The sequence below is a fragment of the Heptranchias perlo genome, chromosome 21, assembly GCF_035084215.1.
Source record: "Heptranchias perlo isolate sHepPer1 chromosome 21, sHepPer1.hap1, whole genome shotgun sequence".
Lineage (NCBI taxonomy): Eukaryota > Metazoa > Chordata > Chondrichthyes > Hexanchiformes > Hexanchidae > Heptranchias > Heptranchias perlo.
Window position 1 is genome coordinate 16,867,534 of NC_090345.1, and position 13,172 is coordinate 16,880,705.

The 13,172-nt window shown below is 42.6% G+C and overlaps 1 protein-coding gene across 1 annotated transcript in view; it reads left to right on the forward strand.

Moving 5' to 3' along the window:
• Window positions 1–11,135: 11,135 nt before the first annotated feature.
• The window catches only part of gfra1b (gdnf family receptor alpha 1b), a 167,143-nt gene continuing 165,106 nt past the window's right edge, over window positions 11,136–13,172 (forward strand). The window contains exons 1-2 of the mRNA XM_068002714.1: window positions 11,136–11,353; window positions 11,479–11,559. Of these exons, the coding sequence (XP_067858815.1) occupies window positions 11,200–11,353; window positions 11,479–11,559 (235 nt within the window). The 5' untranslated portion in view covers window positions 11,136–11,199. The remainder of the gene's footprint in view (window positions 11,354–11,478; window positions 11,560–13,172) is intronic.

Here is a 13,172-nt window from a genome sequence, read left to right on the forward strand (position 1 = left end):
TCCCCTGTAATATTTTTCCCTCCTGCCCTGACTGCCTCACATGGATATAGTTCCATGGTGAAAGTTGCCATTTGGTACCTTGTCTAAGTGGCCACCATTCATGCATAAGCCTTGACAGCTGTCAGGCTGTACAAATGTAGAGGATGTCAGAGATGAGGCCAATCCTGACCTCATCTGGCATCCACAGATGCCTGCTTCCATTAGGGGCTGCTGTATTTTGTCCAAGGGTTGGAACACTGGCCAATTTTGCTCTTTCATTAACCCAAGGTATGGTTTGACCAATTGTAGTGGTCCTACCAGCACCTCAGTTGAGATCACATAATTCAATACAGATTGGAATCAAAGCTGGAACTTTTCTCGTCAATATAGATTAGAGGTAGAGATTTTGGCTTAGCAATTGGTTCGGCGTGAACTGGGAATGATCCCTGCGCATCCAACATTGGGCATCAGGCCTCATTTACATGAGACCGGTGAGCTGTGGACACCTGCTGGGCGCTCTTGGCAGCTCGCCAGCGAATCAGATTTGAATTTCGAGCCAATGCGTTGCTGACAGAAGCCCTCAGGTAGTCCTGGGAGGGGGGAGGTGATCGGGAAGGGACAGAGCGAGGGCCGGCAACATTCTTTGGCACTGCCATGGAGCCGACTTCTACTCCTCCCGGCTCCATATTCAGGTAAGTATTTTTTTAATAACAAGATTTTTGGTGGAGGCCTCCAGCGGCCTCTTTAAGGACCGCTGGTTAGGCCACATGTAGACCTGGTTTTCCTGGACACAGCAGGCCCAGTGTTAGCAGCTTTCAGGGCAGACCAATTTCGGGAAGGGGACCTGAAACAGGTGTTATGCTCCTTATTTGCATATACAGAAGATCTAACGAATGTTTCTGCCTTCACCAATATGGTGGGCAAAGGACTTCTGGCACGGAATGTGGGTGCACACACCACCCACCATATTGGATTTTTGATGTTCATTTTATGCCTGTAAATGAGCGTGCTGTCAACCAATTTCTCGGCCATTTTACCTCTTAGCTTTGAGCACAGGTACAAAATTTAGTTAAAGTTAAATCTTGATTTATTTTTGAGGATTTGCCAACATGCCATGCCAGTTATATTGTACTATGTACATTTCCCTATTGCAACAACAACGTGCATCCACAGTCAGCTCGCCCAACTGAAGACTCCAATTTTGAGCCACCTGCCTTGCTGGAAGCGACCCTCAGGTAAGTCCTGGGAGGTGGTGGTTGGAGCGGGCTATGGCAGGGGGAGCGATCCAATCACGACTCCTATGGAATCAGGGGAGCATTCCTGTTCCTCCAGCTCCACTGGAACATTTTTCTTTACTACCTGTCATTGGTTGGGCCGCTGAAGATTCCTGAGTGGGACAGTCCTGACTCCTGCCCCACTCGTCGGAGACAAATTTCTAAAAGAGGTCCTCGAGGCATTAGGCCCCTCATTTACATATTCAAGGTCTAAAATCGCCTGTTTTAGGCATTCGCTTGGGCTCCACAAATTTAGCAGTGGGACCAATGATGGCACAGTGCTAAATTGGTATGCTTTGCCCCCATTTTAAGCCTGAAAAATGGGTGCAATGCATACCCACTTCTACCCCATGAAGTTTTGTATCTGCTCATAACGAAGAAGTAAAATTTCTGCCTTTAAACTACATTGGACCCTTGACCACCTATTTTGCACCTGAAAAATGGGCTGCCTGATCCAATTTCTCAGCCAGTATGTCAACTACGAGGAGAAAAGGGGAAAAATAAAGTGGGTTAGGATGGGGGAACCAAAATCATGGTTGAAGAAAACAGCAGTCGTGGGCCCTCACCTGGGGATCCTGGTTGGGTTAGTGGCCTGAAACAAGTAAGCATTTTTAAAAACTATTGTAAGGATTTTGGACATGTAAGGATTTTGGACGTTGGGTCAGACCCCATTTTACTCTTTTGAACTGTTAGACATGTCATTGTAAATTGTTAATTAGTCCCTTTAAGGATTTCGATATTCATTTGGACAGTACATTTACAGTACATTTGGAAGCAAGGGTTAACTCGCCCGTGACATTATATTTGGACAGTGATGTGCATGGAAGATCTACCGGACGACTCAAAGTAAAGGTTAAACTAATCCCTTTAAGGATAGTATATGTGAAAACAAGGGCTAACTCACCCATTGACATTACCTTTGGACATTTGGATAGTATAAATTCACAACTGCAAAGACAGAAAAGTGCAGTCAATTTAAACTGGACATTTGGACATCAGTTTAAAACTGCAAAAGTAGCAGAGCACAGAAACATCAACAAGCTGTGGTTTTCAATAACAACTGATAAGCACAAAAGCCAAAAGGTTCTAACAACGTCGGTTCTTTGGTGCTCAACAACAACCTGGTTCTCAAAATAAAAGAAGCAGATACAGTGGGTTCACACGGTTCTTGAGTGGTACAACCAACCATCCATCATTAATGTTACGATGGGTGAGTGGCCAAACTGGGCCTTCTCGTAACCTGGCGCACACCCTGTTAGTTAAAAAAACTTATAAAAATAGGACATTGTAGAAGCTTAAACTGTCAACATTACAGGAGCAACAGTTGCACAAATTCTGCAATGAGCTCCTCCAACAATGAGCACTTCAATACTTTGCTTCTCAACTTTGACAAGAAGACTTTGTTTCTGAACTTTGATAAGAAGACAAACCTTGATGAGAAGAACCTCGACACATCATTCAACACATCCTTCAATGATGCACCTGTTACTGCAGCAATTGACACCCTACATCTAGACCTAGACGGCTGCCTGATGCTTTATAAAGGTTGTATATATTACTTGTTTGCTTTGCTTCATGCTTGCTTATGTACTCCTTTTTAAATCACTAAATAAAGTACATTGCAAACCACCACTTGTATTATCGGGTAGAGTAATCCATGTATTGATTGAGTTGCTTCATGCTTGCTTTGTGCTCTTCTTGACTCATTAAATAAATAATCACTTTGATTAACGAAACTATCATGTCAGGGTGGCTTTCTTTGTCTGAACTATTGTCCAGGTCCATGAATCTCTGGGAAAGACCCAAATTTCTGACATTAGTTAAATGTGGCCCCTTGTAAGGGTGCCTATTGGGATCATTCCACAATTCTTTTGAGTATCAGCGGGCACCACTGGGTAAAGAATGTCTTGAAGACATTGATAACAACATTGGTCCATAATTGCACTGGGCGCTGAACCAACGGTGTACACCGCTCATGAGATTTAAATTATAGAATCATGAATCGTTACAGCGCATAAGGAGGCCATTCGGCCCATCGAGCCCATGCCGGCTCTTTGTATGAGCAATCCAGTTAGTCCTATTCCCCCGCTCTTTCCCCGTAGCCCTGCAAATTTCTTCCCTTCAAATAATTATCCAATTCCTTTTTGAAAGCCACAATTGAATCTGCATCCACCACCCTTTCAGGCAATGCATTCCAGATCATAACTACTCGCTGCGTAAAAAAGTTTTTCCTCATGTCGCCTTTGGTTCTTTTGCCAATCACCTTAAATCTGTGTCCTCTGGTTCGCGACCCTTCCGCTAATGGGAACAGTTTCTCTTTATTTACTTTAACTAAACCAGTCATGCTTTTGAACACTTCTATCAAATCTCCTCTGAACCTTCTCTGCTCTAAGGAGAACAACCCCAGCTTCTCTAGTCTATCCACGTAACCGGTTCTAGGGATGAGGCACTTCATTCTATTAAATCTTTTCTCCATCCTCTCTAAGGTCTTCACATCCTTCCTAAAGTGCGGTGCCCAGATTTGGACACAATACTCCAGTTGTGGCCGAACTAATGTTTTATAAAGGTTCAACATAACTTCCTTGCTTTTGTACTCTTTGCCTTTATTTATAAAGTTCAGGATCCCATGTGCTTTTTTAACCGCTTTCTCAACCAGTCCTGCCACCATCAAAGATTTGTGCAAATATACCTCCAGGTCTGTTCCTGCACCCCCTTTAGAATTGTACCATTTAGTTTATATTGCCTCTCCTCGTTCTTCCTGCCAAATGTATCACTTCGCACCTCTGTACATTAAATTTCATCTGCTAGGTATCCACCCATTCCACCAAATTTCTATGTCCTCCCGAAGTCTGTTACTATCCTCCTCACTGTTTACTACACTCCTAAGTTTTGTGTCATCTGCAAATTTTGAAATTGTGCTCTGAACACCCAAGTCCAAGTCATTAATATATATATATAAAAAATGTAAGGAATCTTACAACACCAGGTTATAGTCCAACAAATTTATTTTAAAATCACAAGCTTTCGGAGATTATCTCCTTCGTCAGATGAATGAATGAAAAGGTTCTCAAATCGCATATCTTATACTATGCTGGGACAGCATCACACCAATCAAAAGGTGTCGTTGTTATTCAAACAGGCCAGTCACGGAGAACAGCACGTCCCAGTACACTCGATATACATGGTGTCTATTACACAGGCAGGCAGAAAGAAACTCAAAATGGCAGAGAGAGAGAGAGAATTTTAAAAAACATATAAATTTTTTCCCCCTTTTTGCTGGTGGGGTTACGTGTAGCGTGACATGAACCCAAGATCCCGGTTGAGGCCGTCCTCATGGGTGCGGAACTTGGCTATCAACTTCTGCTCGACGATTTTGCGTTGTCGTGTGTCTCGAAGGCCGCCTTGGAGAACGCTTACCCGAAGATCGGTGGCTGAATGTCCTTGACTGCTAAAGTGTTCCCTGACTGGGAGGGAACCCTCCTGTTTGGCGATTGTTGCGCGGTGTCCGTTCATCCGTTGTCGCAGCGTCTGCATGGTCTCGCCAATGTACCATGCTCCGGGGCATCCTTTCCTGCAACGTATGAGGTAAACAACGTTGGCCGAGTCACAGGAGTATGAACCATGTACCTGGTGGGTGGTGTCCTCTCGTGTGATGGTGGTATCCGTGTCGATGATCTGGCAAGTCTTGCAGAGGTTGCCGTGGCAGGGTTGTGTGGTGTCGTGGACGCTGTTCTCCTGAAAACTGGGTAACTTGCTGCGAACGATGGTCTGTTTGAGGTTGGGTGGCTGTTTAAAGGCTGTTTAAAGTTCCATCCCACCATCAAACTCACCATGGACTACTCCTCAGAATCGGTTTCTTTCTTGGACACACAAATCTCCATCAAAGACGGGCACCTCAGCACCTCACTCTACCGCAAGCCCACGGACAACCTCACGATGCTCCACTTTTCCAGCTTCCACCCCAACCACGTCAAAGAGGCCATCCCCTATGGATAGGCCCTACGAATACACAGGATCTGCTCAGACGAGGAGGAACGCGATGGACACCTACAGACGCTGAAAGACGCCCTCGTAAGAACGGGATATGACGCTCGACTTGTCGATCGACAGTTCCAACGGGCCACAGCGAAGAATCGCATAGACCTCCTCAGAAGACAAACACGGGACGCAACCAACAGAGTACCCTTCGTCGTCCAGTACTTCCCTGGAGCGGAGAAACTACACCATGTTCTCCGCAGCCTTCAACATGTCATCGATGACGACGAACACCTCGCTAAGGCCATCCCCACGCCTCCACTGCTCGCCTTTAAACAGCCACCCAACCTCAAACAGACCATCGTTCGCAGCAAGTTACCCAGTTTTCAGGAGAACAGCGTCCACGACACCACACAACCCTGCCACGGCAACCTCTGCAAGACTTGCCAGATCATCGACACGGATACCACCATCACACGAGAGGACACCACCCACCAGGTACATGGTTCATACTCCTGTGACTCGGCCAACGTTGTTTACCTCATACGTTGCAGGAAAGGATGCCCCGGAGCATGGTACATTGGCGAGACCATGCAGACGCTGCGACAACGGATGAACGGACACCGCGCAACAATCGCCAAACAGGAGGGTTCCCTCCCAGTCGGGGAACACTTTAGCAGTCAAGGACATTCAGCCACCGATCTTCGGGTAAGCGTTCTCCAAGGCGGCCTTCGAGACACACGACAACGCAAAATCGTCGAGCAGAAGTTGATAGCCAAGTTCCGCACCCATGAGGACGGCCTCAACCGGGATCTTGGGTTCATGTCACGCTACACGTAACCCCACCAGCAAAAAGGGGGGGAAAAAAAATTTATATGTTTTTTAAAATTCTCTCTCTCTCTCTCTCTGCCATTTTGAGTTTCTTTCTGCCTGCCTGTGTAATAGACACAATGTATATCGAGTGTACTGGGACGTGCTGTTCTCCGTGACTGGCCTGTTTGAATAACAACGACACCTTTTGATTGGTGTGATGCTGTCCCAACATAGTATAAGATATGCGATTTGAGAACCTTTTCATTCATTCATCTGACGAAGGAGATAATCTCCGAAAGCTTGTGATTTTAAAATAAATTTGTTGGACTATAACCTGGTGTTGTAAGATTCCTTACATTTGTCCACCCCAGTCCATCACCGGCATCTCCACATCATATATAAAAAAAGCAGCTGTCCTAGTACCGATCCCTGGGGAACACCACCGTATAACTTTCTCCAGTCCAAAAAACAACTGTTCACCACGACTCTCTGTTTCCTATCATTTAGCCAATTTTGTATCCATGCTACCACTGCCCCTTTTATTCCATGGGCTTCAATTTTGCTGACAAGCCTATTATGTGGCCTTTTGAAAGTCCATATACACAACATCAACCATATTGCCCTCATCAACCCTCTCTGTTACCTCATCAAAAAACTCAATCAAGTTAGTTAAACGTGATTTGCCTTTAACAAATCTGTGCTGGCTTTCCTTTATTAATCCACCTTTGTCCAAGTTACTATTAATTTTGTCCCAGATTATCATTTCTAAAAGCTTCCCAAATTCACCCACTAAGTTACCATGTTCTTTTTGGTGGCGACTTGCTTGAAATCTGAGTTCAAAAAACATCAGCGTTCTTTCCCTTGCTGTGTGAGCGGGGGAAGAATTGCTATGTTCACACAGCCAATCTGCTTGAAGCAAGTCACGCTGTGAGAACCAGGAAGTGAAACTCACTGACAAACCACACAAACTAAAAAGCAGGACTTGCCGAATAAAGTTAGTAAATGTTCTATAAAATGAGATAGAGAAAGTAAAAGAGGGCAAAATTTAAAGACTAAGATAAAAGAGACAGAAAGAAAAATGAAAAAAAAAATAATTATTTTTTTAAATGTCCAAAAACTATTAAAGTCAGGAGTAATGAGACTCCACATTTTTAAAAGTTAATTTTCAGTGCCAGAGAGGTTGTTCAGCAGTCATTAATACTTACCACGCTGTTAAAAGTGAGTTTAGACCTAAAAAAACTGAATGTGCCTTTTTTTGTGACCAGATTAGTTTGTTTCCAGCTAGGCAGGAGAGCAAGCTCACGCTGGTCCATTGATTGCAGCCGGTGAGGTCCCTTTAATGTGAAGCTTTCACATCACTGGTGAATCAGGAAGAGCAAGTTGCGGATTCCCATGTTTGACTGGGCATGTGCGGTCGCCGGAACTTGCTCTTCGATTTGCCCATTAATAACGGTGAGCTCATGGTTATTTCATGAACAATTTCCAACCCATTATGATTTATTTGGGAAGGTTCCCTATGTTTTTGTTCGGATTTTTTGCTTATGTTGAGCTTTTTGTTTGATTGGATCATATGATTGTTACATTAGTGCTGTCCTTAAAGGGGCACTAGTGCTGTTTTTTGTTAGGTGACAGTGTCACCCTTAGTGATCCATCAAAATAGCCCCCATCCCCCTTGGACCAGCCTCCGTTCTGACATAGTTTGCAGCCTCTTCAGTGGGCGTGTGCCCAGCTGCATCCCAAGTGCCTGCCATTACCATTCAAATTAAGGGGCCTCCCTTTGACTCAACAAACTTTAGCAGCAGAAGTCCCAGGTGAGCGAATCCCAGCACTTATGTCAAGATGTGCCCCTCCCCTATCCCTACAGACTTTCGGCTCCCAAGGTCTGTGTACCAACAGATGGGACCAAGCATCTGCTTTGATCATTTTGCATTCATCGCAAGCCCTCGTGGGATATATTATTACTTTTGCATTCCTATTGTGTTACCCTGGGTTTCCACGATCTATTTTTTACACTGTTACACTCAACAGCTAAATTGACCCCAGACAAACTGCTCTGCGGCCGCTGCTATTATAGCTTAGAGTACACATGATACATGCCTTGGAGCCTTGAAACCTTACCACACCGAGAAGGTTCGTGCACGTCATGTATTTCGAAGTGTTTACCTAATCCCCGTGGAAAATTCGGGCGGTCGCTTAATTGTGCAATGATTTGTTTTCAAGATTTACGCGTGAAATATAATTTGGACTCTGTTTATGGGAACTTAACTGACCAGAACTATGCTTGTACCATCTGTTATATTATAGCTTTGTCTGACCAGCGGCAGATGCCATCTTTATTTACTCAATAGCCATTTGTCAATTGGTGAGGTCTCCATTTCAACCCGACGTTACGTTCCTCGTGTGTCTTTTTTTTCAACACAAATCCGGCTAAACATTAAGCCAAACGTTTATTTGCGGGTTTATTGTGTCGACATTGAACCAGGGGGTATTAGTTAGTCTGGCGTTTCACAATAAAACTCAAGCTTCCCAAGATAGTTTATTTTTTGTTAACTGGAGTAAAACTCTGCAGCTCGCTTTAATGTATTAACCTGGGACAACAACCGATTAACAAGCGAGACTTTAACGGAACCCCCGAAATAATTTACTATTTATAATGAAATAATACGAGTCGTACCGATGTAGAACAGCAGTCAGCTTTAAACATATATTATAAGGTGTAACATGATAATGCACTTTAAAATCCGTAACTATGTTCCATAGACATAGCACCTCTTTAAAACTGCTCATAAAAGTTATTGTACGCCAATGTATACCATAACCAGACATACTGGGACTTTAGGCTTACACGTCCATACACCAAAATATAACCTAGCAGGGGGTTTCTCGGCAGATCGACCTTTGAAAGCTCCGGAATGAATTGGGGGCTGTTGGTTTTATTGTATACAATTCTACACCTTGTACCATTACAAAAAGTTTCTACATTTGTGCCTTCACTTTTCCCCTTTCCCGCCGTCCTGTATAAAGCCGCAAGAAAGTATTATTATGGCATTGATAGATCTGTGGCAGTTGTAGACCTCGTACAATCACAACGGCTTTTCAAATGGCAGGTGTCGATAATACCAGTAGAATAATGACGTCGGAATTTCCACCAACCTTCCAAGTAGTTCCTTCATACAGCCCAAGCGCGCCCCCCTCCCGAGTTTCCCAGATATAGCACCGTGTAACCCAGCTGAGCGCTTTGTCTCCTTTCAAGCGCGGAGGGAATTAATTGCTGTGGTTAATTCAAAAGGAACGGCAGACTTCCCGTAACAATTTTGGGGGCATTAAGAGATCTCTGACCACCGTTCTTAGATTTGCAAAAGGATTTGTTTAAGGATTACAACTACCCATAACACTACAAGCAGTGTGAATTTATTAAACGCGTTGCTCACCAGTGTAAACTGGACGCACAAGAAAGTGTACAAAGCGCTCTGTAGATTGAAGAAGGGATATACATTTTTATTGCCATTTTCTCAAATCGACAAATGTAAGGAATAGGAATAGAGGGGGAATCACTTAGATCGGCACTGTAGTCGTTCACCTCCAGCCAGTTAGCGGCGAATTGCTGTTAGACATGCCTGTTGTAATAATATCCTTAACATTTAATCTTTGATATCTTTTGGCGATACGCTCAATATTAAACAATCGATCTCTCGATATCTATCTCGGTCAGATCAGGAGCTGGCTAATAGTTTTGAGCCTTCACAGTAATTCCCTAACAACCCCGAGCCCCGCGTGTTGCAGCTTTTCGCCAAACGGAAATAAGGAACAATAATTTAACTCTGCACACCATCCTGTAACTAACATGTCACGTATTTGTCCCAAAGCGAGGAAGATAAAGCAGGGGGGGGAAAAATAAACGGTGCGTAGGAAAGTAAGTGGCTGAATGCTAGATCGGAGTTGGAGGAAGCTTCCGACGTTGATTTTAAAGGAGGCTGCTGGTGGTGTTAGCGTACATGTACTGGATACATCATCCACATTAAGACAAGGGTTAGCAGTGGGCTGAACAAGGTACTGAACTGATGAATCGCCTGGATTTCTGATGGCACTTTCAGACTATATCGTTGGATGAGCTGATATTGTAGGGCGAGGGTTTCTTTATATATACATATTTATATAAATATATATGTATAATAAAAAGGGGTCACAGATCGTGCTAGCAGAAGATATCTCTCCAATCGTTCAACTGCTGTGAATAAAAGTGAGAGAAAAGCTTGGCTCGCTGGTTAAAGGGGTCAGTGCCCAAAACTAAATGGATCTGAATTGGAATGATTTGTATCGTTGGTTCGTACTGTACGCTGGAGTGTCAAAGTGCTGAATCTACTTAATGAAACAAAGCTGTTCATATTTGATGTGCTAAAAGAAGCTAAACCGCAATGATTTCTACAGCCTTGTATTTCGTTCTGCCTATAATAGGTAAGAAGCACAATTTTTCAAATCGTTCGATCTACCCTTTAACAGTACCATTCTGTCAGAAACTTAACAGGGAAGTATGTTTTGTTTTGAGACCTTTTTGACACGTTAGCAACCTTTCTTTTAAAATAATAAAGGACGCCTTAGCTCCGACGGTAAATTAACTATTTCATTTGGTTCCACGTGAATCACACACATCCTGTTTTATTATGTAATATTTAAAATACAAATTCGGTATTATGTTGGAAAAAATAAATGGAAAAAGTGTTGCTGATGTACAAAAACGGGTTAATTTAAGACGTTGTTTGTGCTTCTGGTGACCAGAATGAATCGTATCTTCCAGTGTAGAATTTCTTTATGTATTGTTATTAATTACACGATTTGGAATATCGTCTTAGATTAGATAACCATTATTGTTAATGCTTAACAGTAGTTAAGTAAATTATCTGCATTGTTGTCTGGAGGATGATTATTGATTTGCTATTATTATTTATGAAGATCATGAAACCTTTTGAACTAATGTGTGCTTGTTTTTGTCTCGCTTGTTTCCCCCCCTCCAGATGCTATAGTTCAGACAGCAGGTGTGAATCCTGTCCCTGCTGTTAACCGTGTTGACTGCGTAAAGGGCAATGAACTGTGCACCAGTGACTCGGCCTGCAGCAGCAAGTACCGTACCCTGAGGCAGTGCCTGGCCGGTAGCGCTAGCATGGTTACCGGACCCGAAGCCAAGAACGAGTGCATCAGCGCCATGGAGGCCGTCCGACAGAGTCCACTGTACAACTGCAGGTGTAAAAGGGGCATGAAGAACGAGAAGAGATGTCTCCGAATATACTGGAGCATTCACCAAAGTTTCATGCATGGTATGACAGATATAGTTTTATAGCTTCTCATCTAATCATCTATAACAACTATTTCTAATGATTATTTATGTATAATATAACTAAGTAAACTGTGACTGTACCTCTGACAGGGTTTACAATTACAGGTCATGATCTGGTCGGTTCCCCCTATGAGCCACTGAACTATAGACTTTCAGACATATCCAGGGCAGCATCCATCATCTCAGGTAAGAAGTTTCAGAGTCGCATGTGACTTCTATTGAGTTTATATATTAAAATGACTAAAGACCCACCTATAAAATAAATTAAAACGTATAAAGATCCACCTTTCCTATATATCCCAGATTTATATGTTTTCTTGTGAATTATTCACGTTCTATGATGGATGGAGCGCCTGGGTTCGAGTCTCCACAGTGTCTTTTTTCATTGTAAAGCTTGCCACCAGTCAAACTGATATGACTCCCAGGTCAACTCTGCATTGCCGCTACATTTGAAGTGACATAACCGCGAAACATTGCAATATTTTTAAGAATTACGAAATCTGAAATACGGGCCATATATAAGGCTGATAATTTGTCTCACGACCGGGAGACAAAGGAGGTTTTCAACTGCACTTTTAACAGTTTGATTGGGAGACTGTGCAGCACACCAATATGGAATGCAATATAAACTACGGCTTTATTTTAGGGTGGAGAGTGCGGAAGGGGTAGATCATTGGTCTTCGTTACATTTGACTATTAAAGGCGACCTATAACTCCCCTTTTCAAATGGACCTTCTAGCTAGTTCTGCAAAAAGAAAATGAAATTAGCAAACCTCTTACGGACTAGTTGCTGTTAGAGCGAATTTAATCGTATAAGCGTGAGCAAGAATGCCATTTTGAAAGGAGAATTCTGCTGTTCCATTTGCCTTTTCTTTCCTCCAGTGTTCATCTCTCATCTCTGGGGTGTTCGGTTTCTGTCTGTAGGTGGCAGTCTCACGCCCTTGTAGAGGTTTTGTTCTTTCACTGCAAATCTGATAAAGCCCTCTCAGTTATCTGCCAGCTACATTACAAAGGTTTGGTGACAGAACATGTCAAATGTCTGAGCCCGTCAGGGTTGGTATTTCTCAGAAATGAGAGGTAGTGTGACTTTCCTTTGCTCCTTTTTTCACCTGCATCACTATTCTCATTTACTTTCCCTTTATGACTGTTATTTTGTCATTAAGACTGTAGGACTCACCCACAAAAGTAATTTACTGAGTTTGCTAAACTAATTCAGGTAATGGTACCTATAAGGGGTAATGGTCTTCAGAGATTTGGTTCAAATTAATTTTTTACTTTTCTAGAAGCAACAGGAAACTGAGTTAAAAATTAATTTTGAAAACATAATTTACACTGGTCCAATGCCACTCAGGAAATCTCAGCACTCTTTAATAAGTCCATAATTTAATAAATTCTTCATATATTTCCAGAGAAGAAAATAATAGCTTCTGGAACAGAGAAAAATAAAACTATATTAAGTCCCATTTTCTCCTGAGGTTTCAGAGACCTAAACTTCTGCAGAATTAAGTATTGTAGTTTAGCAACAACAAAAATATATCATTTTATGTAGCAGGAAGCAAATAGGATTTTAAAAAAAATAATAAACCGTCAGATGCTGGAGAACGAGTGGGAATTGTAAGCACAGATTGCTGAATTGGAAAATTGAAACGAAAGGGTTTGGGAATAAATTAATTTATCGGTAAACTCAATTGAGAATAGAAAATTTTGCAAAGGTTCCATGGAATACTGCCTTTTTATTTCTGTCTTTAATAAAAAAAATTGTATTTGGCTGGAAATTTCATGTGTCATTTAGCAGAAAT